The sequence below is a fragment of the Columba livia genome, chromosome 19, assembly GCF_036013475.1.
Source record: "Columba livia isolate bColLiv1 breed racing homer chromosome 19, bColLiv1.pat.W.v2, whole genome shotgun sequence".
Classification (NCBI taxonomy): Eukaryota; Metazoa; Chordata; class Aves; order Columbiformes; family Columbidae; genus Columba; species Columba livia.
In genome coordinates this window covers 9,222,290-9,247,661 of record NC_088620.1, presented here as the reverse complement: position 1 = coordinate 9,247,661, position 25,372 = coordinate 9,222,290, and the positions used below count along the sequence as shown (strand labels likewise).

General features: G+C 54.2%; 2 protein-coding genes across 4 annotated transcripts; both read left to right on the top strand.

The window, feature by feature from the left end:
• Positions 1-850: 850 nt before the first annotated feature.
• Positions 851-6,734, top strand: LOC102086698 (P2Y purinoceptor 2). Its single transcript, XM_065036065.1, has 2 exons — positions 851-2,876; positions 3,311-6,734. The coding sequence occupies exons 1-2, from the start codon at positions 1,958-1,960 to the stop codon at positions 3,457-3,459; spliced, it is 1,068 nt and encodes a 355-aa protein (XP_064892137.1). The 5' UTR covers positions 851-1,957; the 3' UTR covers positions 3,460-6,734.
• An 11,527-nt stretch (positions 6,735-18,261) lies between these two features.
• LOC102086143 (glutamine synthetase) lies at positions 18,262-24,903 on the top strand. 3 transcript variants are annotated; one of them, XM_065036033.1, is made up of 7 exons: positions 18,262-18,295; positions 18,515-18,690; positions 19,237-19,398; positions 21,143-21,289; positions 22,573-22,700; positions 23,678-23,877; positions 24,157-24,903. In XM_065036033.1, exons 2-7 carry the CDS (start codon positions 18,525-18,527, stop codon positions 24,476-24,478), a joined length of 1,125 nt encoding a protein of 374 aa, XP_064892105.1. In that variant the 5' UTR covers positions 18,262-18,295; positions 18,515-18,524; the 3' UTR covers positions 24,479-24,903. The 3 variants fall into 3 exon arrangements, with proteins under 3 accessions (XP_064892105.1, XP_064892103.1, XP_064892104.1); XM_065036031.1 differs by having other exon boundaries at positions 18,283-18,408; XM_065036032.1 differs by having other exon boundaries at positions 18,285-18,314.
• The last annotated feature ends 469 nt before the right edge of the window (positions 24,904-25,372 follow it).

Sequence of the window (25,372 nt, the reverse complement as noted above, 5' to 3'; positions counted from 1 at the left end):
CAGCAAAACATTATTAAGAAGTCCTTAATTTGGAAAAGTAGTGAAACACAAAGGAAACAAATGGTTGATGGCTGCCATAGCCGTAGACCTCTCTGTGTTAGAAGCCACTGGCTTAGCAAAAAGCCCCTTGGGTTAGACTCCCAGTTTTACCCTAATGGGAGCTAAAGGCTAGATTAAGGAGAGGATGCTGTGTTTGAGCCAGGCCTGGGGAAGCCCTGGTGAGGAAAAACTGGTTCTCAACCCCTCCTGAGCTGTTCAAACCATGTTTCTTCATCAGCTGTCACATTCAGCCACCCTGGAAGGTGTAGTTTAATTGCAAGCTTATCCAGCTGACCGAAGTCAAGAGACAATGAAGGTGCCTCTGTCTAGAAACATATCTGTCGTGAAAATGCCTTGAAGCCTTTTTTCTCCCCAGGGTCTGTCCCACACGCTGGGGATGTGGAGCTGTGACCGGCTGAGAGCATCTTCTGCAAACGGCTCGTTACACAGAGCCACGATCCCAAAGTGTAACCTCATCTAGGTGTTGTGCTCCGGCAGGGGGGTTGGACTAGATGATCTTTCCAGGTCCCTTCCAATCCCCGACATCCTGTGATTCTGTGCCTCTGAGCATTTTTGGGAGATTCTGGGATGTGACACAGTCATACACCAAAGGCAGAGTGAGCAATGAGCAATACAAGAGTCAGGGTGTAAATCCAAGTGCTTAAACATAGTCAAAAGTGTCTGATTTCAGAATCAGCCATATATACATACAGATAGATATATAGATGCGCCATCCCTAGAGATGTTTGAAAGATGTATAGATGAGGTTCTTAGGGACATGATTTAGTGCCAGAGTTAGGTCACGGTTGGACTCAATGATCTTGAGGGTCTCTTCCAAGCAAAATGATTCTGTGATTCTATGATTATGATAGATGTGAGGTTCCCAAATGGCCAGGGCTTTACTGCTGGGGAGACACCAAGGGGCTTACAAGCTGCATCCCAAAAAGGGGCAGGCTCAGCGCCTGCCAGGCAGAGCTTGGTGCTGCTGTGATGGTCTCACTCCTTAGCTCATTGTCATTCCTGCTAACAGGAATCTGGCACAATTTTGGGTCAGTCTATGGTTACAGTTGTGCTCCCTGGGAAGAGCAGCTGGGTGCTGTGCCCCAACCAGCCTCCCAGCTGCTGGCAATGAAGAGGCAATAAAGGGCGTGAGCTGGTGTGGGTGGAGGGAGCAGCGTCTGCCACCTGCCCCGTGGTCCTCCAGGAGAGACCCGACCACGCAGTGGAGATGCTCCTGTCACCAGGCTGTGAGTGAACCCAACGGGCTGTCCTGTCTGAGGGGACAGTGGGACAAATCTGGGGACAGCGGCCGAGCAAGGTGGGCGGAGGGTGCCTGGGGCTGTCCTGTCTGCAGGGCTGGGCAGTCTGGCAGCGGGAGGAGGTTGGCGAGCCACTTGTGAACTGCACTGTAGCAAAAACATCTGAAATAATTGTAGTGTGCATGGTGCTGGGATCTCACTAATTACTTTAGATGGAGAGGGGTTTGGAACCAAGCGGTAGCAGTATCTTCTGTTTCATACTCCCCCGTGAGCAGCAGTGAATGAGCTGCGCCTGTGGTTCCTTCATAGCCCTTTCTCTTTCCTTCGCAGCACAAAGTCAAGCTGAGTGTAGTGGGTTTCAGTTTGGTTCCCATGAGGTCATATATTTGTGTATGAAAGGCAAGACCCCTTGCACCTGCCGGCTCTGCTCCTGTGGAGGCTAGGATAAAAATGGGTCAACTTTTGGCCACAGATCTTCATGATTAGGAATCATTCAAAAACCTGCCTCTGCTGGTTCTGTCACTGTTGCCTCTGATCCAGCTCAGCCTTACGATGATGAGCTCCAGTGGTTTCACTGTGTTCTCTCTTCCACCCCATCCTTCGCAGGTCAGCGCAGAGGCTTTTCCTACATCCCTGGAGCCGCTGGCCTCCTCTCCTTCATGAACACCAGCGTGGACTGCATGCCCCAGGGGCTGCCCCCCGCCATCCCCGCCCTGGGGACCCTTCTCCTGCTGGCCAGTGTCCTGCTGAACGGTGCCAGCTTCTGGGTGTTCTGCTGCCGCATCAAGCAGTGGGATCCGGGCATGATCCTGCAGTTCAGCCTGGTCCTGGGAGATGTCCTGATCATCCCTGTTGCTCCGCTCAGGATTTCCTATCTCAGCCTTGGCAACCGGTGGCCATTTGGGCAGTTTCTCTGCCAGTTTGAAGTGTTCCTGAACAGCACCCACGTGTACAGCAGCATCTATTTCCTGACGCTCATCTGCATCCACCGGTACTTTGTCGTTGTACGGTACAAAAGCAAGTCCCTCTGGAAGAAGAGGAGCTTCCTGAGAAAGCTGTGCTTGTTCGTCTGGCTCATCCTCTTTATCCAAGGGCTGCCTCTCTTCTTCCTCCTCGAGACTTCAGTTATTAATGGCTCAGCAAAGTGCCTAAATATTCATCAGTCAGAGTTGTCCTCCGCTTATTTCTTCTACAACATGGTTTTCATTGTGCCCTCTTTCCTCCTGCCCCTTGCCATTTCCTTGACTTGTGGAGCTCTGTTGGGAGCTGCCATTGCTAAAGCAGCAAAGAAAAGCTCCAGAGGCAAGAAGATAAAGAGCAGGTCTCTGCAGATGATAACGGTGTCTCTGGTGATTTTTGCTGTCTGCTTTGGCCCTCTGCACATCTGCAGGACTATTGCTGTTGTTGTGAAGTACTATGGCATGTCTTGCAAGCTCTTGCACCAAGTAGAATTTGCCTACTACATCAGCTGGGTGTTCACCATGGCAAACACCTGTCTGGATCCCCTGATTTATGTGTTTGCTAATGACAAGTTTAAAAGGAGCTTGCTGACTCCATTCAAAAACGCCGCGGCATCAAGTGAGTGTGAAGGGTTCGGGAGCCACCCCAGACCTTCCCAGAGGATCCAGCGGGGCAGCTGCTGAAGATCCAGACCCTGAGCTCCCTCCTCCTCCTGTTCTGTCCCAGGTCCCCAGGGCTATGGGTAGCAGTGCTGCAGGAGTTTCAGGGCTCCTCTGTGTTCCTCCAGTGTTATCCAGGGGCTGTTCCTGTGGGGAGGGACTCCCTGGGCTGTAAGGAAGCTCAGAGTAGGTGCTGCTCCTGCCAGTACCTTGGGTGGCTGGGTATCCCAAACGTGGGCTTCTTTACCCTGCCAAAGTCACCAAAGCCCATTGGGCACAGGGGGGAAATCGGGGAAGAACTTACACCTAAAGTCATCCACCATGAGAAAGTCCAATGAAAACCACCCTGAACTTCTTGCCTGTGAATATTTTGTGCTTCTTCTTTCCCATCAGGAGCGGTGTCTGTGCGAGCACTGGGCCGAGGAGCGGGCAGGTCTGAGTCCTGCATCCCAGCGCAGGGAGAAATAACCCGTGTCCAGGAACCTGATTGTCCCTTGGACACCCAGAAGTCGGCATCTCCCCAGCCCTGGAGACAGTCCTGACCTGATTGCTGCTGTGATGGGACCTGGCATGCATTTACCCATCAGTTACCTCTTTCCAGATGAGAATAAAAGGTGGCGAATGTTGAACCGTGCATGAATAGTACAGGAGGGAGATACATGGATGGGGAAAGGTGCTTTATCAGCCTGGTAAGAACCCCACATTTAGTCTGTTGGAAAGTCCTGAGAAACTGAGTCCAGTCTTATCCCCAGAAACATTAGTTTAAAAGCCTGCAAGAAGCTACCTCCATCCCACCCTGTTTTTCATGCTGGAGGATGCAAGAAGGCAGTGCTGGGGACACTGGCTGCATGAGCTTCAAACTGGATTTCCATAACAGAAAGCAAGGTGCAAAAATGACATTACAGGGCTGTAACATCATTCACTTCAACACTGTGTGCTCCAGCTCTTCCCTGCCTCGGTTCATCACTGTGTAAAAGATACCCAGCCACGCAGAGCTGTCCTGAATAAATGCAGTTGCACCTTTGAACAAGATTTAATGCTGTTATACAGCGGCAAACTATGGGAAAGAATGCAACGGAGCAAATGCTAGAGCCAGGAGCGGAGAGAGGAGATGCTCTTCTAGTTAAGGCAATAGCTTGGAAGTGTGGAGTTTATTTTTAGGCTTCGCTGTAAATGTACTCCGTGAGCATGACACAGGATCCATGTTTCACTTCTCTGTCTCTCAGACTGGTCTTTCCCTTTAGCTGTCTTGCCTCTTTGAACAGAAAACCTATGGTTAGAGATCGTAGCTGCAATTTGCTGTTTGTATCAGCAAAGCCAAACCCAGAGATCTTGGGTTTTGTCTGGGTTTTGTGAAGAATTTTGTACAAATAGCAGCACTTATTACAATGGGGAGAAAGTCCACATCTCCTGAGATTAATTGGGCTGTAGTTGGGATTTTCATGAAGGTTTTGGTTCGCAGGGCTCCAGTTCAGCTGATGGCACCAAAGCAGGGGCTGGGATGGACACCTGGGGGGACGTGTCCAGTGCAGGGGTAGGTGCAGAAAGGCAGATTGCAGGGTCTGCTCTAATGTACCCCAACAAATAATGTGTTTATCCTAGAAACCAGTATCAAGGGCAGGGTAGAAGTGACTGAGAGATTCATTTTCTAACTTGGCTTCTCTCTACTAATTAATTCTTTGACTAATCCCTGCCCGTCTGCCTCACTGGGGGTTGCTGTGAAGCTTAATTGAATTTGTGTCTATAAAGCACCTTGTAAGCTCAGAGGAAAGGTGGTGTTGCCTGCTGTTAGTAACGCTCTTGCTGGATAAATCCTGTTGCAAAACCCAGAGCTCTGCCTCACGCAGGCGCGGGGGCGGCAGCAAACAGCACTTGGTTTCGGGCTCTTACGTAGAGGAGGAAATACGTCTGTGCTCTTGATTTGCTGCATAAATAAGGGGACTTTTGCCTGTGGAAAAGGAGCCTGTCCCAGTCCCGATCACTGCGTTTGCCAAAGTGCTCTGCAAAAAGGTGATGCCCCATATTTCAAAACCCAGGTGAACAAGTGATGGGGAGGGACTGAAACAGGATAAGCTCCTTTTATTTCACCAGGGAGCATAACTCTGATGATTTTGATGATAAACACTTCTCCAGATCAATATTCACCCTTCTGTTCTTAACTACCTCCCGGTTAGTAATTCACTTGGGACAAACAGCTTTAAAACCCAGGGTTGTTCAGGCAAGTAAAGACACAACAAATAATCAGGAACTAAAAGGTATCTGCAGTCCTGCGAGCCACCATATCCCATCCTACATTTAAAACCCCAAACCTACCACAAGCACCACCACAAATCCCATTTTCTTTCCTTGGTTTGAGCCGTTATTGAGCATTTAGCAGCTCCAGTAAAGTCACCGTATTCCAGACATGTTTGATTTGAATAAACTTTTGGGAATATGGTCCCTATTCACTTGCAATCCAGAAAGTGATTTTTAGTGAAAAGTTTTAGTGTTTTAAGGTGATTTTTCTTATGCCTTTCTGAGATGAACTTGTGTGCTTATAGGGAGCATGACCATACCATTACTTGGTTAAATGCAGATTATCACTGCTCTATAGCTGCATCTGTACTGGATCTGGTCCCTCACCCTGAAGGAACAAGACAGACCCCTTGCCCAGGGCACCGAAAGTCGGGTTCACAAGGCAGACACAGCTGGTTTCTGGCTTTGAGCAAAGATGAGGATGCTGATGGCTTTGGATGACTGACCTCTGCCGCTTTCAGGTGTCCAGATCTCGACACCATCTTTTCTAACTAGATTTAAACTGACAGTGGTTCCCCCCACCCCAAGCCCTGGTTTACCCTGAATTGCAGCTGAGGGCTGAGATTGGAAAATGGGAATCAAATAACTTGCCATGGCTGGGCAGAAGTGGGGAGGGAAGCCCAAGCCCAGCAGGACCGTCACAGGCTATGGCTGGTGACGAAGACTCATCTCCAGATTGGTTCACACTGATTGATCCTTCACCCACCCACGGAGGTGATGAGCATCACCTGTTCTGCACAGACCGGCATGGGTGAGCACCACGGAGATTGCTGGCTCTCTCACAGGCCCATGTTGGGGGATCTATTTCCTTAAAAATGCACAGAAGTAGCTTGTGATTTCCAATAATATTCCCCAAAGAGAGATTTTTATGTTTTTTGAGGCAGGGAAGAGCCATCAGGTCCTGACTCACCATCCACATGGCAGAGCTCTCATGGCACAGACTGTAAAGGGCCCAGTTACTGGCTGAGCTCTCGTGGATGGTGGTGACCAAGGAAACAGGGTTTATAATCCTGTTACCAGTGTCCTAAATCCTCCCGACTGCTTAGAGAATGGCTGTTGGTGGTGCTGTGATGGATCTCAACGGGATGGCTACAGGAACATGTGCGGTGTCGTTTCAATGACTTGAGTCCTTGCACTTACAAGAGAGAGACCTGCAAATAAACAAAAGTCTGACTTGAGCGTTGCAGCTGGTTTTCTGTAGAGCATGATGATCACCTAGAGAGGCCCTGGTGAACCCAGGGCCAGAAAGCTGCCATGGCTCCAAGTCCCCCTGTATGACCCAGCAATATGGAAGTCCTGGTCATATGTTGATCCACCAGCTTTTATTTTAGATGTTGGTATTTAAGCCCACCGAGCAGCACAGCAAAGGTGGTTCTGTGGAGCAGAAGCTTGTTGAAAGACTATAAACCGTGGAAATGTCTTGGAGTGCGGGCAGAGAGCACCTTTCCATGGTGCAGCTGGGTTCAACCTTTGGACTACACCAGCGGTTTCTTCTCAGATGACACCAAACCCAAACCATATGTCAGGCTTCGCAAAGTTGTCTTCTTTTGCACTGTATGGTGCATTGCACTGAGGTTTGCATCGCGCAGTGGGTGCTGGGGCATTATATACAGGTCCTACCCCACAGGCTGGAGAGCAACACCTCAACATTTCAGCAGAAAGCTGTCATTTGGGTGCAAACACTTCATTCTGTGGCTTCCCTGGTTCTCTTTCCCACCACCCCTCCTCCCCTAGGGGAACATTAGCCTATTTGCATATTAACCAAGACACTGGACAATGAGCTATTGAGAAGTTTTTCTCAGAAGTCAGAGCCCTTCTGAGCATTTCCAGTGGTTGCCCGTGGGAGGAAGGACTCTCTGGGGCCAGCTGGCTGCTGACATAAGGTTGGGGAAAGCCCTCAGTTTTGTCTTTTCCATCCACGGCTTTAGGATCCCGGCAGCACAATGTGGCGTGTGGGCAGCCCGTGCTAACAGAGCCTGCTTGCCCAGCAGGAACGATGGCCGCTTGCCCACATTTTTAGCTGGTGACTTGCAAATATGCTTCCTGTTTGTGAGATGGTAAAACCTAACCACAGCCTGGATGAAGACGCTACGCCAAAGCTCAGCTTATCCTTGGCTCGGTGCTTTTGTGAAATCTTTTCTCCCTCTTCCACAGAGTGGTTGAGGTGGGATGGGACCTCTGGAGATCCTCTGGTCCAACCTCCCTGCTCAAGCAGGGTCACTCAGGACCATGTCCTGGTTTTTTTAGTATCTCTGAGGGTGTAGACTCCACAACCTTCCTGGGCAACGTGTGCCAGTGCTTGATCACCCTCACTGTACAAAAAGCATTTCCCAATGTTGAGATGGAGCCTCCTGTGATTGTGACCCTTGCCTCTTGTTCTATCCCTGTGCACCACTGAAAAGAGCCTAGATTTGCCCTTTTTGCTCATTCAGGTATTTCTAGACATTGATGAGATCCCCATGAACCTGCTCTCCCCCAGGCTGAACAGTCCCAGCTCCCTCAGCCTCTCCTCAAACGTCAGATGCTTCGTCTTTGTGCCCCTTCCTTGGACTCTGCCTGGTATGCCCATATCTTTCTTGTCCTGGGGACCCCAGCACAAGAACAAGGAGCCCAGAAAAGAGCGTCCAGATGGCTTGAGAAGCCTGAGCACGCAATGGCTGGTCCGCACCGACACCTCCCCGGCACCTCATTGCCCAAAGGCAGGTACCAGCTTTTCCAAGCTCAGCTCAGCTAGAAAGGATTAGCTGAAAAAATCAGTGCCAGCCATCAGGAGATTGTCACACAAGGTCCCCAGGGGATGTCCCTCCCCAGCAGAGAGCTGGGAAGCCCTGGGGCACCATCACGGGGCAGAGACCAGACGTGCTGCTTCTTGCCTGCACCAGGGAGCAGCTGAGAGCGTCCCTTGCCCAAGCCCAGCACTGCAATGTGACCCCTGCTCAAACACCCGCCTGGCTGCAGAAAACACAGGTCGTGCCTGTGGAAAGCAAAAACAGAAGACAAACCGCAGCCGCGTTTGTACCTGGAGGGAGTTAGTTGTCTGCCTAAGAAGAAAATAATGAAGAAATGTGTTTTTGCAATCACATCAAGGAGCTGGAGGGGAGTGCAGGCTGAGCAGGTGCTGTGCAGCTCCTGGGGTTCCGTTTAGTGCTGGCTGCCCCAGAGAGCTCTCCTGGACTGGGAGGGATCCAGCTCAGAGAGGAGGGGAGGCACAAAGCACCCCATGGCCCCAGCGCCTCCTCCAGCCAGCTGCAAGGCCTTGTCCTGCTGTGCCTCAGTTTCCCTCCCTGCCCTCATCTGCCAAAGGTGAGGATGGAGAGCTGGGGAAGGGACTTCTCTGCTTAGGAAAGCTTCAGGAGTGGGGGTTCTGATCCCATCCCAGGCCATTCCCAAGGGCTGCATCAAACTGGTCAATGCCCACAGCTGGAGTTGGGGGGTGCTGCCCAAAGGCACTGAGCCCTAGGGGAGGGACCAGCCCTGGCCAGCCGAAAGATGCTGCAGGACTCTTGCTGTGAACACCAGGACCTGCCTGGTAAGAGACAAACATGGTGTTATTTAGTTTTTCTGGGTGATGTGGGGAGAGTCAGAGGGGGTGCCCATGGGGTGGCTGGGGCTCAGCCAGCAGTACCCAGGGAACTGGCTCTGTCCCCCTTCCTCAGCATGGATGTCCCAGCACAGACGGTGGCTGAGCTCCCCAGGGCCACCCAGCACAGTGAGGTGGTTGTTTCTGGCCTCCAGCCTCCCTCATTTTTCTAGGTCCACTCCCAGGTGGAGGCTGGTAAGGCCACCAGGGATGGAAAGTGGATGGCACCTGGGTGAGGGACCCAAGAAGAAGGTCCCCATCCAGGGCTCACCTTCTCCCCTTGGTCTCACAGGATTTGGAGCACCAATGATCCCCTCTAAATCCGGTGGACCCAGGCTCAGTGGTACACATCAATGACCATGGGGTGTCCCTTTCTCAGTAGGATGCTGTGGGCAGCATCACTCTGGCCGATGTGGGGATGACATTTCTGGGTGGTGATCCCACCAGTGGCAATGCTCCAGCCTGCCAGTTCCCCCATGTCATGGTATGTTTTCCTGGGCTCTCCTAGTGCGACACTGTGGGCTGCACTGGCACTGCTGGGGCAGGAACAGTTTCATTCCCACCTTTCCTCAATCTCCACCCTGCCCAGGGCACTGCCAGGAACAGCTTTCTGCCCTGCCTGGTTGGGATGGGTGGTGCAAACCACATCACAGGTGGTGGTGGGGCCATGAGCATCCCCTGCCTCTGGGTGGGCACCCCTGGGGCTGTGCGACTCGCTTCGGACTGGGGGTCGTCATGTTTTGCTGTTTGGGGCAGTTGGGTGGACCCCCAAGGGGTAAGGATGTTGCTGCCACTGTGGGATGGGGGATGGTGCTGTTCCTCAAGCTGCACCCATCCCTCTGGGTCACCCTCCTCTTCCTCCTGCCTGGCCCTGGGAGGCTGAAGCAGGTCTGGAGCTGTGCACAGGGCCGTCCTCAGTCCTGAGGGACCCTCTGCACCCCCAAGGGCTGCCCTCACTGTCACCACCCAGCCTGCTCACCCCAGCCAGGGCAACCTGAGCACCTGTTTCCTCGGACCCTTCCCACCCTGCCACGGGTGAGACCAGAGGCAGGGGATGCGGAGACACCAGAGCTCTGGCTGTGCCCCATCCCCAAGCCAAGCGGGACACGGGCTCTGCAAGCTGGGGTTCCTTTGGGACAGGGCTGATCCCCATAGAGGCACTGGCTCGGTCGCACAGCGGGACGGGGCTGACATTCCTGATCCATCCATTGATTCTTGGGGTGAGGAAGGGGGGTTCAGCTCAGGGCACTGGCTTAAAGCAGCATGGATGGAGAGGGGAAAAGCTGGGCCTTGGTGTGTCTTTCATGTCCCTGTCCCTCCACCAGCTCCCTGGGCCAGATCCTGCATCAGCACCACCTTGCTCCCCGAATGCTGGCGGTCCCCGGGCAGCCGGGGCTGCTTAAAAATAGTGACAGATAACAAACCACTTGGGTTCTTGGGGCAGTTCTGGCCAGCTGGTTGCTGCTGATTGCGCTGGCAGCCCAGGTTGATCGGCACTGTGCCTCAGTTTCCCCCTCCGTGCCAAAGCCACCTTGTGCGCTTTGTCCACCTGCTCTCCTACTCCTGTTAGTCCTGCTCTGCACGTGTTGCCAGTGGAAACAGAAGTTGCTGACGTTTATCTTTGCAAATTAGGGTTGGAAATGGGGGGAAAAAAAGAGTCAAACACCTATTTTTGCCTCCTGGGTGCCTCATGCTCCCAAAGGTCCTTTGCTGGGATACAGGTCCAGCCTTTGAATCATCTACCTGCAGAATGGGTTAAGCAAGACAAAAATGAAGTGCTTAGTGGGCCTTTTCCCCCAGAATAAGGCAGTTTCTAGGACTGATAGGTTTGGTTTAAGTTCACATTAAACCTGTCCTGAGAGAGGCTTCTAGTTTTAGCTTTGTAGGGTATGAAACGAGTTATGGACTCTGCAAGTTCAAACCGCGCTACCCAAAGTGCTCGAATGCACCCAGCTGTTCAGCTCCGCGTTGACTCAAATTCAGCTTTGGCCAGAACTTGCCCTTTGTTTGTGCAATAGGCTGCAGTAAGCTGGCAATGAGGTGTTTTTCTTTATAAAACAAAGCTTTTTTTTCCCCAAAAATGTCTACCCAGCAGTAGGCACTACATGGCACCTCTTCAAGGCGGCCTTATTCTGTGTATCTAAGGCCAAATGCTGCAAGAATTGACTTAAGCGCACTTAATTCATTCTTTTTTCCTCTTTAAAGTGCCAGCTCCTGAAAGCACATGATTGCAAGGAGATGACACTGTTTCTGCAGAGAAAAGCACTGGTTTTGGGTAAGCACTGACATAACAAAAACCACCAACAAAGACCCTCCTCCTGTTCTCTTTGGACAAAAGCCCTCATGACTCCGGCAAACACGGTCACGTTGGCGTGAACACCCGGCTGGCATCAGCCAGAGCTCGGCCTGAGCAGCGGGGGAAGTGAAAAAGCTTTGCATTTGTGTAAGACTGCAGAACCGGGTTGCCAAACAGGATATATAGGCTGGGAAACCAGCTGGGCGAGGAGGCTGAGGCGAGCCGACCGTCTTGCTTGGGTGCATGGCTTGCTGGTGCTTATAATCCTATTCACGATAAATGGTGCTTAATCTTTGTGGTGGTTCACTGATCATTTAGAGACTCTGATGTTTTGCTGCTGCGGGAGTTTTGATGCGTGTTGAGATTTAGTTTTGCTAAAATAAATGCTGTTGGTTAAAAATCCCCTGGCTTTGTGTCCCGGGATGGTGTCTGGAACCCAGCGAAGATTTCATGGGGTGGCAATGGGACCCTTAGTCCTGTCCCCGAAGCAAAGAGCTGCAGAAAAAACAGAGATGGGTGAGACCCTTGCGGGACAAGGCTCCCAGCTGCCATGTGGGGAGCTCCAACTTGTTTTTGCATTCTCTAAGGAGATGAGAAGGAACTTTGCCCTGTGAGTCACAGCCTGCCAGGTTCATCTCAGCAGAGATCGCAGGGAAGCTGGTCCTTTTCGATGGCCAAGTAACCCTTGGGTGCCCCGGCCCCCTCTCCTGTTCCCCAGAGCCGGGCAGCCCTGGTTTGAAGCTCCCGTGGGGACCCTTTTCTCCCCCAGCTCTGGGCTGTGGGTGAGCCAGGGGAAGGCTTGGGTGAAATCTAGCTCCGCTGTTCACTTATCTAACAGGTTTTGTGTTCCTACAGCTGCCAAGTGCCCCGTGCTGCTTTTCCTGCACTGGCAACCTGCAAATTATAGTTCCTTGGCCAGAGATCAGCCCCATTCGCTTTGGCTTCCTGAGGTTGCCCATACCCCTTTTTTATCCCCTAATCTATTATCCTACAGCCTGAAGTGACTACCAGAGGATTAAAAGGAAAATGCAAACAAAAACCTTGCAGGGGAAAACCGCTTGAGGTCTGTACCTGGGTTTTATTGTGTCTGTGCACTGGAGGAGCAGGGATGCTCAGCGGCTGCGTGGGCACGCTCAGGAATGCCCTTTCTGCTGCTTATTGAGATGAACCTTACCCTAACAAACACACACACACCACTGAAGCTGCAAATAACCTCCAAAATAATTTAGAAGAGGTTCCTGCAAACAGACCCTCATGCACCGTCTGTGCTGTGAAGGAGCTTGGGCTTTTTTTGGCAGCTCGCACCAGACCTGCGAGGCTGAAGGGGAGTCACTGGCTTTGCAACGGGGTTTCTCTGCGACCTTGAGCAAGTTCCTCGCTCCTCAAAGTCAGTGGGTGTTGCAAGGTGTTATGTCCCCATTGCCAAAATGAGACCTCGCTTCCCACAGCCCAGGACAGGTGTGAGTGTGGGACGGCATCCTCCCAAACCAGCCCAGCAAGGAGCTGCCACAACCAGCCCAGGTGGCACGTGCAGGAAGGGGCAAAGCTTCACCACGTTGGCATTGAGCTACTCGATGAAGGGTCTGGAGCACAAGGGTGATGGAGCAGCTGGGGGACCTGGGGGGTTCAGCTGGAGAACAGGAGCTGAGGGGAGACCTTCTGATCTCTGAACTGCCTGAAAGGAGCTTGGAGCCAGGGGGGTCGGGCTCTGCTCCCCAGGAACAAGCGCCAGGAGCAGAGGAAACGGCCTCAAGTTGCGCCAGGGGAGGTTGAGGTTGGATCTGGGGAACAATTTCTTCCCCAAAGGGCTGTGGGGCATTGGAACAGGCTGCCCAGGGCAGTGCTGGAGTCACCAGCCCTGGAGGGTTGGACAGACGGACATGAGGTTCTCAGGGACATGGGGTAGTGCTGGGGTTGGGTTAGTGGTTGGATTCGGTGATCTTAAGGGTCTCTTCCAATTGAAATCACTCAATTATTCTGTTCTCTGGGATGAGTGTTTTATCTCTGGCTGTGGAGATGGAGAGGCAGCTACAGTCACCTCGGGCAAATCACCCCCTTACATGTGCGGGAAGGCTGAAGGACAACAGGGACCTGCTTGAAATCCCTCCTCACCTGGTTCAGAGCAGCGTTTGAAGCCTCCACCACGCCCAGGGACAGGCCCTGCCTGGACTGCGCTGGCTCTGGTGGGGCTGGAGCCACCCATGGGTCGAAACCCTCCCAGTGGGGATAGAGGAGGAAAATCATGGTTTGGGGTCTCCTGGGCTTCCCTTGGGGCACTGGCTGGGCTCTCCTGCACTGACATTGTGGATGTGGGGGATGAATCAGAGCAGGAGGAGCCCAGCTTTACAGGAGGTGCACGGGTTGGTTCTGGGCACTTCGGTGGCTACAAAGTATGGTTTGATTTGGGACTGTGGGTTCCCCAGGCATGATGAGAAAGTGGTTTACATGCAGACATCTAGACACAAGGAAATTTGCTGTTGCTCAAATATGTTTTAACTGCAAAGAACAACAGTGAGTTCAGCTGTTTTGTAGGAAACGTGCAATAGTGAGCGTGTACGGGGGACACGGCAATGCCAGCGCAGCCCCTGAGTGCGGTGCCGGGTGGTCTCTGCCGAACCCTTCAGCACTATCTCACCCACCTCGGCCGCATCCCAGCAGCAGCAGCAGCATCCCCAGCCGGTTATCACAGATCTCCTGGGCCACGCACACCCACCCACATGGTTTTCTTCACAGCATCCCCCTCGCGTGTCCTCGGCTGGAGAAAACTGCCTCTTCTCCAGCCGTGCACACAGGAAAATTCCCACCCGCTGTGCCCCGCAGCCCCTCTAATCCCTTTATGGTGTTTGTGCCGGGCTCCCCCCAGCCGACCCTGCTCTTTGCCTTCCCTCTAATCTCCCCATCGAACAGTTTGGGCAGGAGACAAACCACCGTGGGCTGTTTGGAACAAACCCGAGGAGTGGAAATGCTCTTGCCTGGGGCTCCGTGGTCCAGGGCTCCGGGAGATGCTTTTGGGGTGTAACCCTCATGGGCATCCAGGGTGAACCCCCTCCTGAATCCTAGAGGGTAAATCAGACTAACACCCAAACTCTCCATCCCAATATCTCTGCTTTCTCCTGTGCCTGGGGACGATCTCCCCTGGGCAGGTGTGGGGAGGGACCTGACAACCAGTGCTGCAAGGTCCCTAGGGCCTCTCCTGCTGCTTGTGCCTGAGGTGAACATGTTAAAAGCCACCCCAGGAAGTAAGTTAGTCTGTGCTTAACGCCTTCTTGGTAAAGTGTATTGTGTTATTGAAGTTTTCCAACCTGGAAAATTTGCTAAGGCTTTTATTATTATTATTATTAAAACAAAGACTTTAGTAATATCTTTGGTGTATCTTGGCAAGGCTGGAAAGTTCTGGGGCTGATAAAGTCTCAAAGTCAGAGAGATAAAAATGTCAAGTATTTAGGCCTTGGCCAGGTCTCCACAGAAGAGCTCTCGGGGCATCACTGACTACAGCTGGGTGGCCATCACCCAAAAAATCAGTGCTGGGAAAGAAAACAACGCCACCGCATCCTGCAACCCTGCTTGAGCTGCGGGGTGATCCCCGAGGGTACCGGGATGGCATCTCACCCGCCGTGACCGAGGTGACGGTTGGTCTGCGCTGTGGCATCAAACCAGCAATCAGCTCCTCTCCCCACCATCCTTTATCTGGAGAAACCCCTCTGCGCCGTGCCGCGGCTCAAAACCATCTCCAGCAAAGTACTCTGGAGATTTAATGTGTGAGCTTTTACTGCTGCAAGGACATCCCTGCTCCCCTCCTGCCGTCAGCTCCGCCGGGCGCCTGACCTTGGGCGGTCACTGATTCCCGAGCCGGGTGTCTCGTGGTGGTTAATATTTACTGTACCTGGTGCAGGGGGGAGCGGGCAGGAACCTGCTGATTGCAAAGAGCGTGGAGCACGTTGGCTGGGGCTTGCTCGGGGGATAAAATGCTGTTAAAGAGGCTCCAGGATGCAGGTGCGAATTGTGTTTGGTGTTATCAGCGTAACATAGAGTTGATGGTACAGAAATGGCTGGAGTTAGAATGTGGTGAGGTAAGATTTGATCCCGAGGTTGACAGAAAAGCTGAATGAGCAGGTGCCCAACACTATATGGCAGTAATACTTTTCCTTGCTTGCTGAAGCCTATTTTGACATGAAATAATTGGACATCTGTCATGTATTTGGTGAACTGCTTCCTTTGTGGTGGTTGGGCAGGGCTGGGACCCTGGCCCCGCATCCGCAGGCTGGCGTTGTCCCTGCTGTCCCCAAACAGCCGTAAACACCCTGTTTGTCCCCCCGGGGCCGGGTGGGCTTTGACCAGGTGAGGGATTACTTGTGTTTGTACTGTCTTCCCTGTTTGAGGATTTTGGTGCTCAGAGGTTCCAGCCGTTCAAAGAGGAGCTCTGCTCCCCAAACCAGGTCACTAGGGAGCATTAACACCACCTGCATGTTTGGTTTCTCCATGGATTTGAGCCCTCGCTTGCTCTGGCGTGTTTCTGCACAACTGGGCACATGCAGAGGGGATTCAAGGGGAATAAAATGGGGCTCTCCTGTACCCAGCTGTCTCGGGGAGGTCTGGGGTCTTGGCCAAACCCTGGCATCTCTCATGAAAACACCATTGCTGGTCCTACTGCCCGCCTTGGAGGATGCAACGCATCAGGCTCCAGAGAGGCAGCTCAGCTCTCCCTGAGTTGGGTTTGCGATGCTTCCCAAGGGATGCGGCTTCATCTCCATCCTCCCTGCTGTTTGTGAAACGCCAGCATCAGGCCCTGCTTCAAGCCCCACGGGATCCAGCTCCCGGGGCCAAGAGACCTGTCAGAGCCGCTGGCGCATCCATCACTCGCGCCGGCTCAGCTGCGTGTTGCAACAACTGCGGGAAACGCGGCCACCGGGTTGCACACCCAGGGGCACGTTTCCTCGTGCTCTGCCGCCCCGCTCGGAGTGATTTCCAAACAGGAATGAGGAAATGCTGAGCTTTGCAACCACATCAGTGGATGTGTCCCTAAAATACCCCGGAGAAGGATGTGCACCCCAGTTTTAGCTACAGGAGACCCTGCACATCAGCCAGGCAGCATCAAGGACACAGGTGACACAGAGGACACCCACGTGGCTCTGCCACCGGTGCTGTGGGGAACCTCGGGCACATCCCGGGGTGCAAACCCCCTTTGCACGGGCTGTGCTTGGGGCAGTGGGGCAGGTGACGTCTGACCTGCCCGCAGCCTGCTGCCACCACTGTCCCCACCCACGGACCCAAATTGCTAATTAAGTTTTGCTTCTCTCTCTGCCAATCTTATTTCCTGGTTCTTGTGCAATTGCAGATGCTTTCGGGTTTCTTCCTGGTTGTTTATCAGCCTGCTGGACCAAAACATCTTCAGAAGGAAAACAGAGCTGAGCCTTTGGGGTTGATGCCCGACGAGGAGGGGTGACGGGGGGGCAGTTTGTGGGTCCATGCCCAGCAAGGAGGTGTCCTAGTGGGGGGACATCAACCGTGAAGGGTTTTTTTAATCTGCTCCAGTGCACATGTTTTACTGTTTTGCAGAAAAACATTCCTGGGGGTGAGTCAGGCAGCGGCAAGCATGAGTCTGCCTTCAGGACCGGGGGAATCAGAAAAACCCCAAGCTACTTTGGAGCCCGGTCACGCTTCAAAGCCTTTTCTCCTCCTGTAACATTGAAAAACTGCCTGAGGCTGGAGAGTCGCGGTGTGCTCACTCAGCTGGGTTTGCTGGGGGTTTATTTGAAACCCACCCTCCTCCCAGAAACAAAATATCGGCGTATTTGAGATAACACCCCGAGGCGCCGGTGCGGGCTGTTTGCACTGCGTCTGCCATCGTGCCCTGTTGTGCGTTGGCACGTTCGGGTCTGTCTAACAAATGGGAACCCTGTAACACCTTATCTGTGGAAAACTGAAAAGGCAGCAGCCGGTTTAATTAATCTAATTGAGATTCGGGGTTGATTCGATAGCTGGAAATTGCTGCTGTATTGAAATGTTCTACTCGGATTCACACCTGTTGGCTGATGTTTTTTAGCTGACTGTAAATCAGACCAGAACCATTGCTGTGCATGGGTAGTTTTTTTGCTCTAAAGGTACTTAACTATCCTGCCATGCTTAGAAGTGTAGAATATTGTACTTTAGCTCAACTGTTTACAGACGTGAGGGGCTGATGGCGATTTGAGTGTTTTTCCTGGTAGCTCACCCTGCAGCCCTTGGCCTTTCATTCCTTCAAAGCTGGATGCCCGGGTGGCAAACACAGCCCTGTAGCCGCGAGGGGCTGAACCCAGGTGGGCAGGAGTCACCCCTGGGGTGCCCAGGGCAGGGTGGGGGGACAGTGATGGTGCCAGAGCTGCCAGGCATCTGGTGCCCAAGTCCCCAGGGATCTGGGTGTCCATGTTCCCAGGGATCTGGTTCCCAAGTCCCCCGGGATCTGATTGTTCATGACCCCAGGGTTCTGGATCCCATGTCCCCAGGGTTCTGGTTCCCAGGTCCCCTGGGATCTGATTATCCGTGTCCCCAGGTTTCTGGGTGTCCATGTCCCCAGGGTTCTGGAGTCCATGTCCCCAGGGTTCTGGGTGTCCATGTCCCCAGCGTTCTGGAGTCCATGTCCGCAGGGTTCTGGGTGTCCATGTCCGCAGGGTTCTGGATCTCATGTCCCCAGCGCCAACCAAGCACTCCCATCCATTCCCAGGCATCGCACGTCCACACAGCACAGTCCCATCGAGGCTTTTGGGGTGCCCGGGGTGGGGGGAGAACCACGCCATGCTGGCCTCACCAGCTCTGCACCCCACACCCTTGAGCTAAGAGCGGAGGGGTAGGGGGCAAAGGGCCAAATGCCCACCCACGTGTACCAGGGCAACCCTACAAAAACAAAGTGCCAGGAGGGAGGACGCATGCAGCAAGGGGGCGGGAGGTGGTAAATAATATTTTCAATGAGCAATACTTGGTATTTTTTTAATAAATAACAAGTTAGTTAGCAGATAACTTGTTATTTATTGATAAAGTGATATTTTAACAATATGCTAGTTATTTTTTTAATAAGTCATATTTCATTCAGAAAGAAAAATTAGACTAAACGTTTCTAACCAGTAACCCCCGGGGCGGGGGCCGGAGCCGCCCCGGGGCGGAGCCCCTCCCTAGTACCGCCCCCCGCCCGTATAAAGTGCGGCGGGTGCGGGCGCGGGCAGCACTGGGGTCGGTGAGCGGCGGGGCCGCGGGTTCGAGTCCCGGGCGGGGGGACGACGCTCCGTTCGGCGGCGGGAGGGGGCTGCCTGTGCAGGGCCGAGCACCCGCGGGGCGGCCGGGTGGGAGGTCGGTCGTGGCTGTTTTTTTTGGGGGCGGGTGGGGTGTTGTTTTTAAAGTAAAGGGAGGGAAATGGGCCGGGGGTGATGCCGTGCTCACCTGCGTGCTCTCACAGGGCCGTCGCCATGTCGGTGTCACACAGCTCCAGGCTGAACAAGCTGGTGAGGGAGCAGTACATGAGGCTGCCCCAGGATGGGCTGGTGCAGGTCACCTATGTCTGGATCGATGGCAGCGGTGAGGGTGTGCGCTGCAAGAGCAGGACTCTCGACAAGGAGCCCAAGAGCATTGAAGGTAACACTGCTCTGGATGGTGGATGGCCCTGAGCATCACCAGGGAAAAGTTCTGGGGTGCTTTGCACGGTGGGAGTTAGCACTTGCTCTCCCTGTTTGTGTGGTGCCGGTGGTAGCTGCTGCAGTTGTCTCCTGGGGTTGTACCAAGCGGCAGGGTAAATATCTGCCCTGCATCGCTGTGGTTTGCTTAATCCATAATCTCTGTTATTAGCGCTGGGTGGGAAGGGGAGGATGAGATCCTCGCCCTTTTCCACCTGGCAAACAGGCACGGAGACATGTTGGCACCTAGATGGCGTTTGGCAGAGGGAGGTGAAGTGGCTGGGGCTGATCCCGCCAGTGCCCCGATGTTTCGGGCGGGTGAACACACTGGTGCTCAGGGAGCACCGCTGGGCTCTGCAGATGTGCAAGAAAACCTTTGTGGCTGTCATCCTGTGGCAGTTGATGCCCTCTGGGTGCTCCATCCCTGATCTAAGCCACCAGCACTTGGCACGATCCATATGAGAAAGATCTTTTCCGAATCCCCCTCCATGCCCCTTCTGCCTCACAGATGTCCCCGAGTGGAATTTCGATGGCTCCAGCACGGCGCAGGCGGAGGGCTCCAACAGCGACATGTTCCTGGTGCCTGTCCGCATGTTCAGGGACCCTTTTTGCCTGGACCCCAACAAGCTGGTGCTCTGCGAGGTGCTGAAGTACAACAGGAAACCCGCAGGTGAGCACCCCTGACTGCCAGGGGTCACTCCCTTATCGTTTTGGGTGCTGTCTCTCCAAGGGAACGCTTGCTCTGGACCGCTGGCACTGGGGAGCAGCTCAGCACTGAGCGCTTGGCCCGAGGCTCCAAAATTGAAGTGCTGGTGGTGGTGGTTGTTTGCAGGAGCCTGTTTTAGCTGTTCAGGGCGAGGGGAAGAGCAGCGAGATGTGGAGCTCGCGGTGCTCACCAACTCGAGCGTGCCGGAGGCATCACCCAGCTTTTGAGCCCGAGGGCACCCAGCCCCGGGGCTGCGGGGTTGTGTGGGAGGCGGGAGCTGGAAGCAGCAGGGCGGTTAATGCATCAGGTTCTTGGCTGCTTTCCTTGTTGATGGGTGGCTGCAGGAAAGGAGGGAGAAGGTGCTGGGGTGGTGTGGGCTGGCTCGGCGTGTCCTTTCGCAAGTGGCCTCGGAGTGTGCCAGCGCTCAGTCTTATCACTGCAGGCAGAAGTCTGCAGTCCCGGCGTCTGTTCTGTCCCTCTGATAAAGCCCCAGACAGAGGAGGGGGAGCTGGTTTGCAGGGTACAGGCCGAGGGGCTCTCGGAGGGGTTATCTGTCGGCAAATAACCGGTTATTTGTCAGCAAAGCGGGGCCACGTCCCTGCTGGGTGCATGGGGGGAGGGAGCCGGCATCTGCGGGGTGATGCACACGGCTGCCCGGAAGAGGAGAGGCTGCGGGCAGTGATGGCGAAAGACGGGGCTGGTTCCTCTTCAAACGGCATCATGACTTTCAGCCCTGGGGGAAGCGTCTTGGCTGAGATTCCTGCCCGGCAGCTCCTCCGCTGGAGCAATTTGTAACGAGAGCCCCCAGCCCCGGAGCTGCTGGGGCAGAGAGCTCAGCGCCGACTCTGTGACCCCCTGCAGGATGAGGGGGGGACCCTCTGCTCTCCCCAGGACGGGTCTCTGTGGATGTTAAGGGCTGTGTGGGCTCCAGGCAGGGAGAACTGGTGTCCCCCCTCCTTCTCTTATCAGTGCAAGGGGGATGTCACTGAGCCTCATGCCTCAGTGCAAGGGGGATGCTCCTCTCCAGCCTCATACCCTGGGCTTTGTGCTGTAGCTGCTCTGGGGTCTTTTATTGCGGTTTAAAGGTAGGATTTGCTACCTGTACCTGTGGCAACAGTTTTTCAGCCCCGCTATTTCAGTCCAAACTCTCACTGCCCTTGCCTGGCACATTGTCCTGTGTGAGGATGGTTCTTTGACATCTGTGTCTTCCTGGCAAAGCCCCAGTTGCCCTGAGCACCCCTGCCACCACAAAGGGCCAAGGCCTGGGTGCTAATCAAAAACATGGAGCAGGAGAAAGATAAAGATAATTAGGCTGAGACTGGTAGAAAGAGGATGGGGGTGACTTAGTGATGGGCTACGTACAGCCCCTGTTCCCAGATCTGCCAGATTCCTGTAGGATGGGGCTGGGGTTTGGCTCCATATCTCTTGGTGTGTAAGAAGAGGATGTTCATGGACCATCGGTAGTGGTTTGGGGAGCAAGCTAATTAAACCTCCTTGGTCTCTGGCCTGATGCTGTGACGTTGGAGTAGCTCTGCAAGGAGGAAACCATTGAGTAGAGAGCATCACAGGAAGGGGAATCCGCTCACCATTTTCCTTAAGGTTTCTGTGGGAAGCACTTGGCATTGCTGGAGTCTCAACCTCTGAGCAGGATGGAGTGGAGCACGGTGGGTCCCTGCCCATGGTCTAACCTGGACCTCTCTGCTCTCAGAGACCAACCTGAGACACACATGCAAGAAAGTCATGGACTTGGTCAAGGACAGCCACCCCTGGTTCGGGATGGAGCAGGAGTACACGCTGCTGGGCATCAACGGCCACCCTTACGGCTGGCCTGACAACGGCTTCCCCGGCCCACAGGGTAAGTGCTCCCGCCCTTCCCAAACCCCAATCATAGAACCACAGAACAGTTTGTGTTGAAGGGACCTTCCCAGCTCCCCCGGTGCCCCCCCGGCCATGAGCAGGGACATCTTCACCAGCTCAGGTTGCTCAGAGCCCCGTCCAGCCTGGCCTGGGATGTCTCCAGGGATGGTTCATCCACCACCTCTCTGGGTACCTGGGCCAGGCTCTCACCACCCTCAGGGCCAACAATTTCTTCTTCATGTCCAGCCTGAATCTCCCTCCCTCACCCCTTGTCCTATCACAACAGACCCTGCTAAAAAGTCTGTCCCCATCTTTCTTCTTGGCCCCTTTTAACTACAGAAAGGCCGCACTAAGGTCTCCCTGGAGCTTCTCTTCTCCAGCTGAACACCCCAGCTCTCTCAGCCTGTCCTCCAGCAGAGCTGTTCCAGCCTCGGGTCATTCCTGTGGCTCCTCTGGCCCCTCTCCAGCAGGTCCATGTGTGTCCTGTGCTGTACAAATGCTCTCTGTCCCGGTGGCCGGCATCCTGTCCCCAACCTGGGGTGCTGCTTTCCCATGGCAGCTGACACCGGGCAGGAGCCAGGATGAGGTCAGGAGCTGTTTGCACCAGGTGCCCGTGGCTCAGGTGAGCCGGCCGGCAGTGCCGCTCCCCCAGACCCGGCTGCACAAACAGCTCAGCTGCACGACTGGTTTGGCGAGGAGTGGAGAACTGGGCTGGAAAGTCCTCCTCCCCATGGCTGTTTGAGAAAGGACCGGCACATCGTGCCCTCCTAGGGCGAGCGAGCCCCAGCACCTCGGCTGCCTCCTGGGAGGGGGCCAGGGTTTCCCAGCCTGACTCAATCAATCAGCCTTTTGTGGGGACCTGCCGCTTTGAACATCTCCCTTCCTCCAGGTGGGAAGAAGATCTTTGTCTGACCTGCTTGAAAGAGCAGGATAAAGTGTGGCAAGTTGAATTTTCTAATGGCGGCTGTTGTCAGAACAGTCTCGGGTGCTTGACACACTCTGAGGGTCAGTGAGGTGCCGCGGGGCAGACCAAGCTGAGCTTTCCTTATCTCCTGGCCACCTCCCAGCTGATGTGTGACAAGTCCTATTCAGCTGCCTTGATAAGGCTGGGGCTGCACAGACAAGTTGCCCGTGCTGCTGGTTCTGGAGCCGGGGTGGATGGCTCGATGCAGCACCATTGAGTCCCATAACACCTCTGCAGATAGTGGCTGGGATCACCATACAGTGCTGTTGTTGTTCCCAAAAGCTTTACTTGGGTGGTGACTCCTCTTTCCTTTCCAGGCCCCTATTACTGCGGGGTTGGAGCAGATAAGGTGTATGGGCGCGATATCGTGGAGTCCCACTACAAGGCCTGTCTCTACGCGGGGGTGAAGATCTGCGGCACCAATGCAGAGGTGATGCCCTCCCAGGTACGTGGGGACGGCCCCGCGCAGCCCTTGTTTCCAGTGATGGATGTGAATTTGCATGAGGCTGGATTAACCCAGCAGCTCCCAGCTCCTCTGGGATGCCAAATCCAGACAAAACCCCACATCGGTTTTGTCTAGAGAGGAGCAGTTGCACTGCTAGGTTGAAAATATGCATGTTTGTTTGTTTTTCTCCTAACTCTCTATGATATGTAAATCCGTGCTTTGGGTCTCTGTGTCCTGCTCCCCTGCTGGAAAGCTCAGGTGGGACATGGCCTTGGGAAGCAGCTGGGGGGGGGTCTGGGTTTATTTAGGAGATAGCTGGAGGGAGTCCCTGATTGCATTAGGCGAGTGGCCAGACTGACCGACGGCGATTTGGCCCTGCAGCTGCGAATCGCTGACTCTCCTGCTGCTGATGTGGCGGCAATAACCAGGGGGCTTATCTGCAGCGTAGCTGAGGCAGGACTTTTAATGACCCTGCTGTTTGCCCTGGCTTCTTCAGGGTCCTCCTTGGCTGCTTTCTGCATCCTGGGCTCAATCTCAGCCAGGCCGTGCCAGCGACCCTAAATGTGTCACCCCCTGCTTAGTCACCATGGGTGGCGTAACCCCGGCTCGGTGGGGAGGGATCAGCCCTGGGAAGAACAAACAGGCTTCATGTTAGTCCCGTGCCCTGTTTGCAGTGTGGGTTGGGGGCTCCTGCACACCAGCAGCTTCAGCACCAGCCTTAAAGTTAGCTGTGGTGCTTATTTACATCTATTTTGATTAAAAACCCTCTGATTTGCTCTGTTTAGTCACCAGCAGTTTATTCCCATTTTTTTGCATGCCAAAGCTGTACTGCTGCTTAACTCAATGCTTCTCATCCTCGTTGCTGATTCCCAAGGGGTAAAGCTGAGCTTTACTCCTTGCTGGAGTGGTGGGGATGTGTTGGCTGGGGGAGAACAAGCCTGCCCGTCCTCATGGGTACATCCACTCTCCCCTTCCAGTGGGAATTCCAGGTGGGCCCATGCGAAGGCATCGAGATGGGGGATCACCTCTGGATGGCTCGGTTCATCCTCCACCGTGTCTGCGAGGACTTTGGGGTTGTGGCTACTCTGGACCCCAAACCGATGACTGGTAACTGGAACGGCGCCGGGTGTCACACCAACTACAGCACCGAGGAGATGAGGAAAGAGGGGGGTCTGAAGTGAGTCCTGGGGGTCCTTGGGATGTACCTGGGAGGTTTGGGATGCTCTATGCCATGTGGGAGCTCCCTGTAGTGCATGTGTCTCCACCTGGGTGGATGCACCAGGCAGGGCTGGGGCTGCCCCAGCTCATTTTATTTTAAAAGCAACTGGTCATATGAGAGCGTTCCCTGGGCTGCCCTTGTCCCTGCACAGAAGGAGGGGGCGACAGTCTTCCTAGCCATGGGAACAACCCCCAAATGGACATACTGACAAACCCAATCCCATTCTCCTCTACCCAGACACATCGAAGCCGCCATCGAGAAGCTGAGCAAGCGGCACGACTACCACATCTGCGTCTATGACCCGCGGGGCGGCAGGGACAACTCCCGGCGGCTCACCGGCCACCATGAGACGTCCAACATCTTCGAGTTCTCTGCCGGCGTGGCCAACCGAGGTGCCAGCATCCGCATCCCGCGCCAGGTCGGCCAAGACGGCTGCGGCTACTTTGAGGATCGGCGGCCGGCGGCCAACTGTGACCCCTATGCGGTCACTGAGGCCATCATGAGGACAACGGTGCTCAATGAGACCGGGGTGGAGACCAAGGACTATGCTGACCACTGAGGCTGCGGGGTGGGTGGAGGTTTTCATTTCTACACTAGCTTCTCACGTGGGATTTGTGCCCGTGCGGTGTCCTCGGCTGCAAGCTCAGACTCTTTAGGAACCTCGCTTCTGGTTTTGTGAAACGTCGCCTTAGAAATATATATATTTTACAGTAAGAGGGAGGGGCCGAACCTATTTTCTTAACCACGTTTTTTTTCCTGATTCCTGTTTTTAGGTTGTAAGTCAGGAAATGTTTGGTTTTTTTTAAACTTGGATTGAATTTTTTCCGATGGACTTTACACTGTGATGTACATAGATCCCTACGTGGAAGCTGCAGCTGCTGCTGTTTGCACCTGGGGAGGGCGGGTGCTTTTTTCCGTATCTCTGTTGCAAGGAAATGATAATAAATAATGTTCCTGGCTGGGCGGCAGCCGGGTTATGTTGCAGTGGGTGCATTTTTCTGTAGCTCCTAGAGCTCTATGGAGGATTTAATGTGGGTCTTGCTGATGGTTTGCAGCCACTGAGCAGCCTGCATCAGGCAGGCGCTGGAGGATCTGTGGGGCAGGTGCCTGGAGCTGCCTTGTCCCATTTTCCATTGCCAAAAGGCCATCTCCTTCCATCGTGATCCCCGAAAGGCAAACAGAGCAGTGTAGGCTAAGCAAACAGCGGCCAGGGCAGCAGCTGGCGGGCGTTTACACAGGGCGTGAGCTGCTGAGTCAGCAAATGGCCCAGTGCTGGGCACAGTGAGCGACAGGGACACGGCTGGGTGAGGGAAGGGAGCCGGGGGACATCCCTCTGCTGAACCCGCTGCTTGAACCTCAGTTCCAGCAGGACAGGGAACTGCTGGAGAGAGTCCAGCGCAGCCACCAAGATGCTGAAGGGAGTGGAGCATCTCCCGTGTGAGGAAAGGCTGAA

What these genes read in the sequence shown, in the direction of transcription:
- LOC102086143 (XM_065036033.1), top strand. Translation starts at nt 18,525, where the DNA reads ATGTCGGTGTCACACAGCTCCAGGCTGAACAAGCTGGTGAGGGAGCAG. An exon ending in CGGCTTCCCCGGCCCACAGG is followed by an intron (nt 21,290 to 22,572) that starts GTAAGTGCTCCC and finishes TTTCCTTTCCAG; the next exon opens with GCCCCTATTACTGCGGGGTT. An exon ending in AGGAAAGAGGGGGGTCTGAA is followed by an intron (nt 23,878 to 24,156) that starts GTGAGTCCTGGG and finishes TCCTCTACCCAG; the next exon opens with ACACATCGAAGCCGCCATCG.
- LOC102086698 (XM_065036065.1), top strand. Translation starts at nt 1,958, where the DNA reads ATGAACACCAGCGTGGACTGCATGCCCCAGGGGCTGCCCCCCGCCATC. An exon ending in CAAAAACGCCGCGGCATCAA is followed by an intron (nt 2,877 to 3,310) that starts GTGAGTGTGAAG and finishes CTTTCCCATCAG; the next exon opens with GAGCGGTGTCTGTGCGAGCA.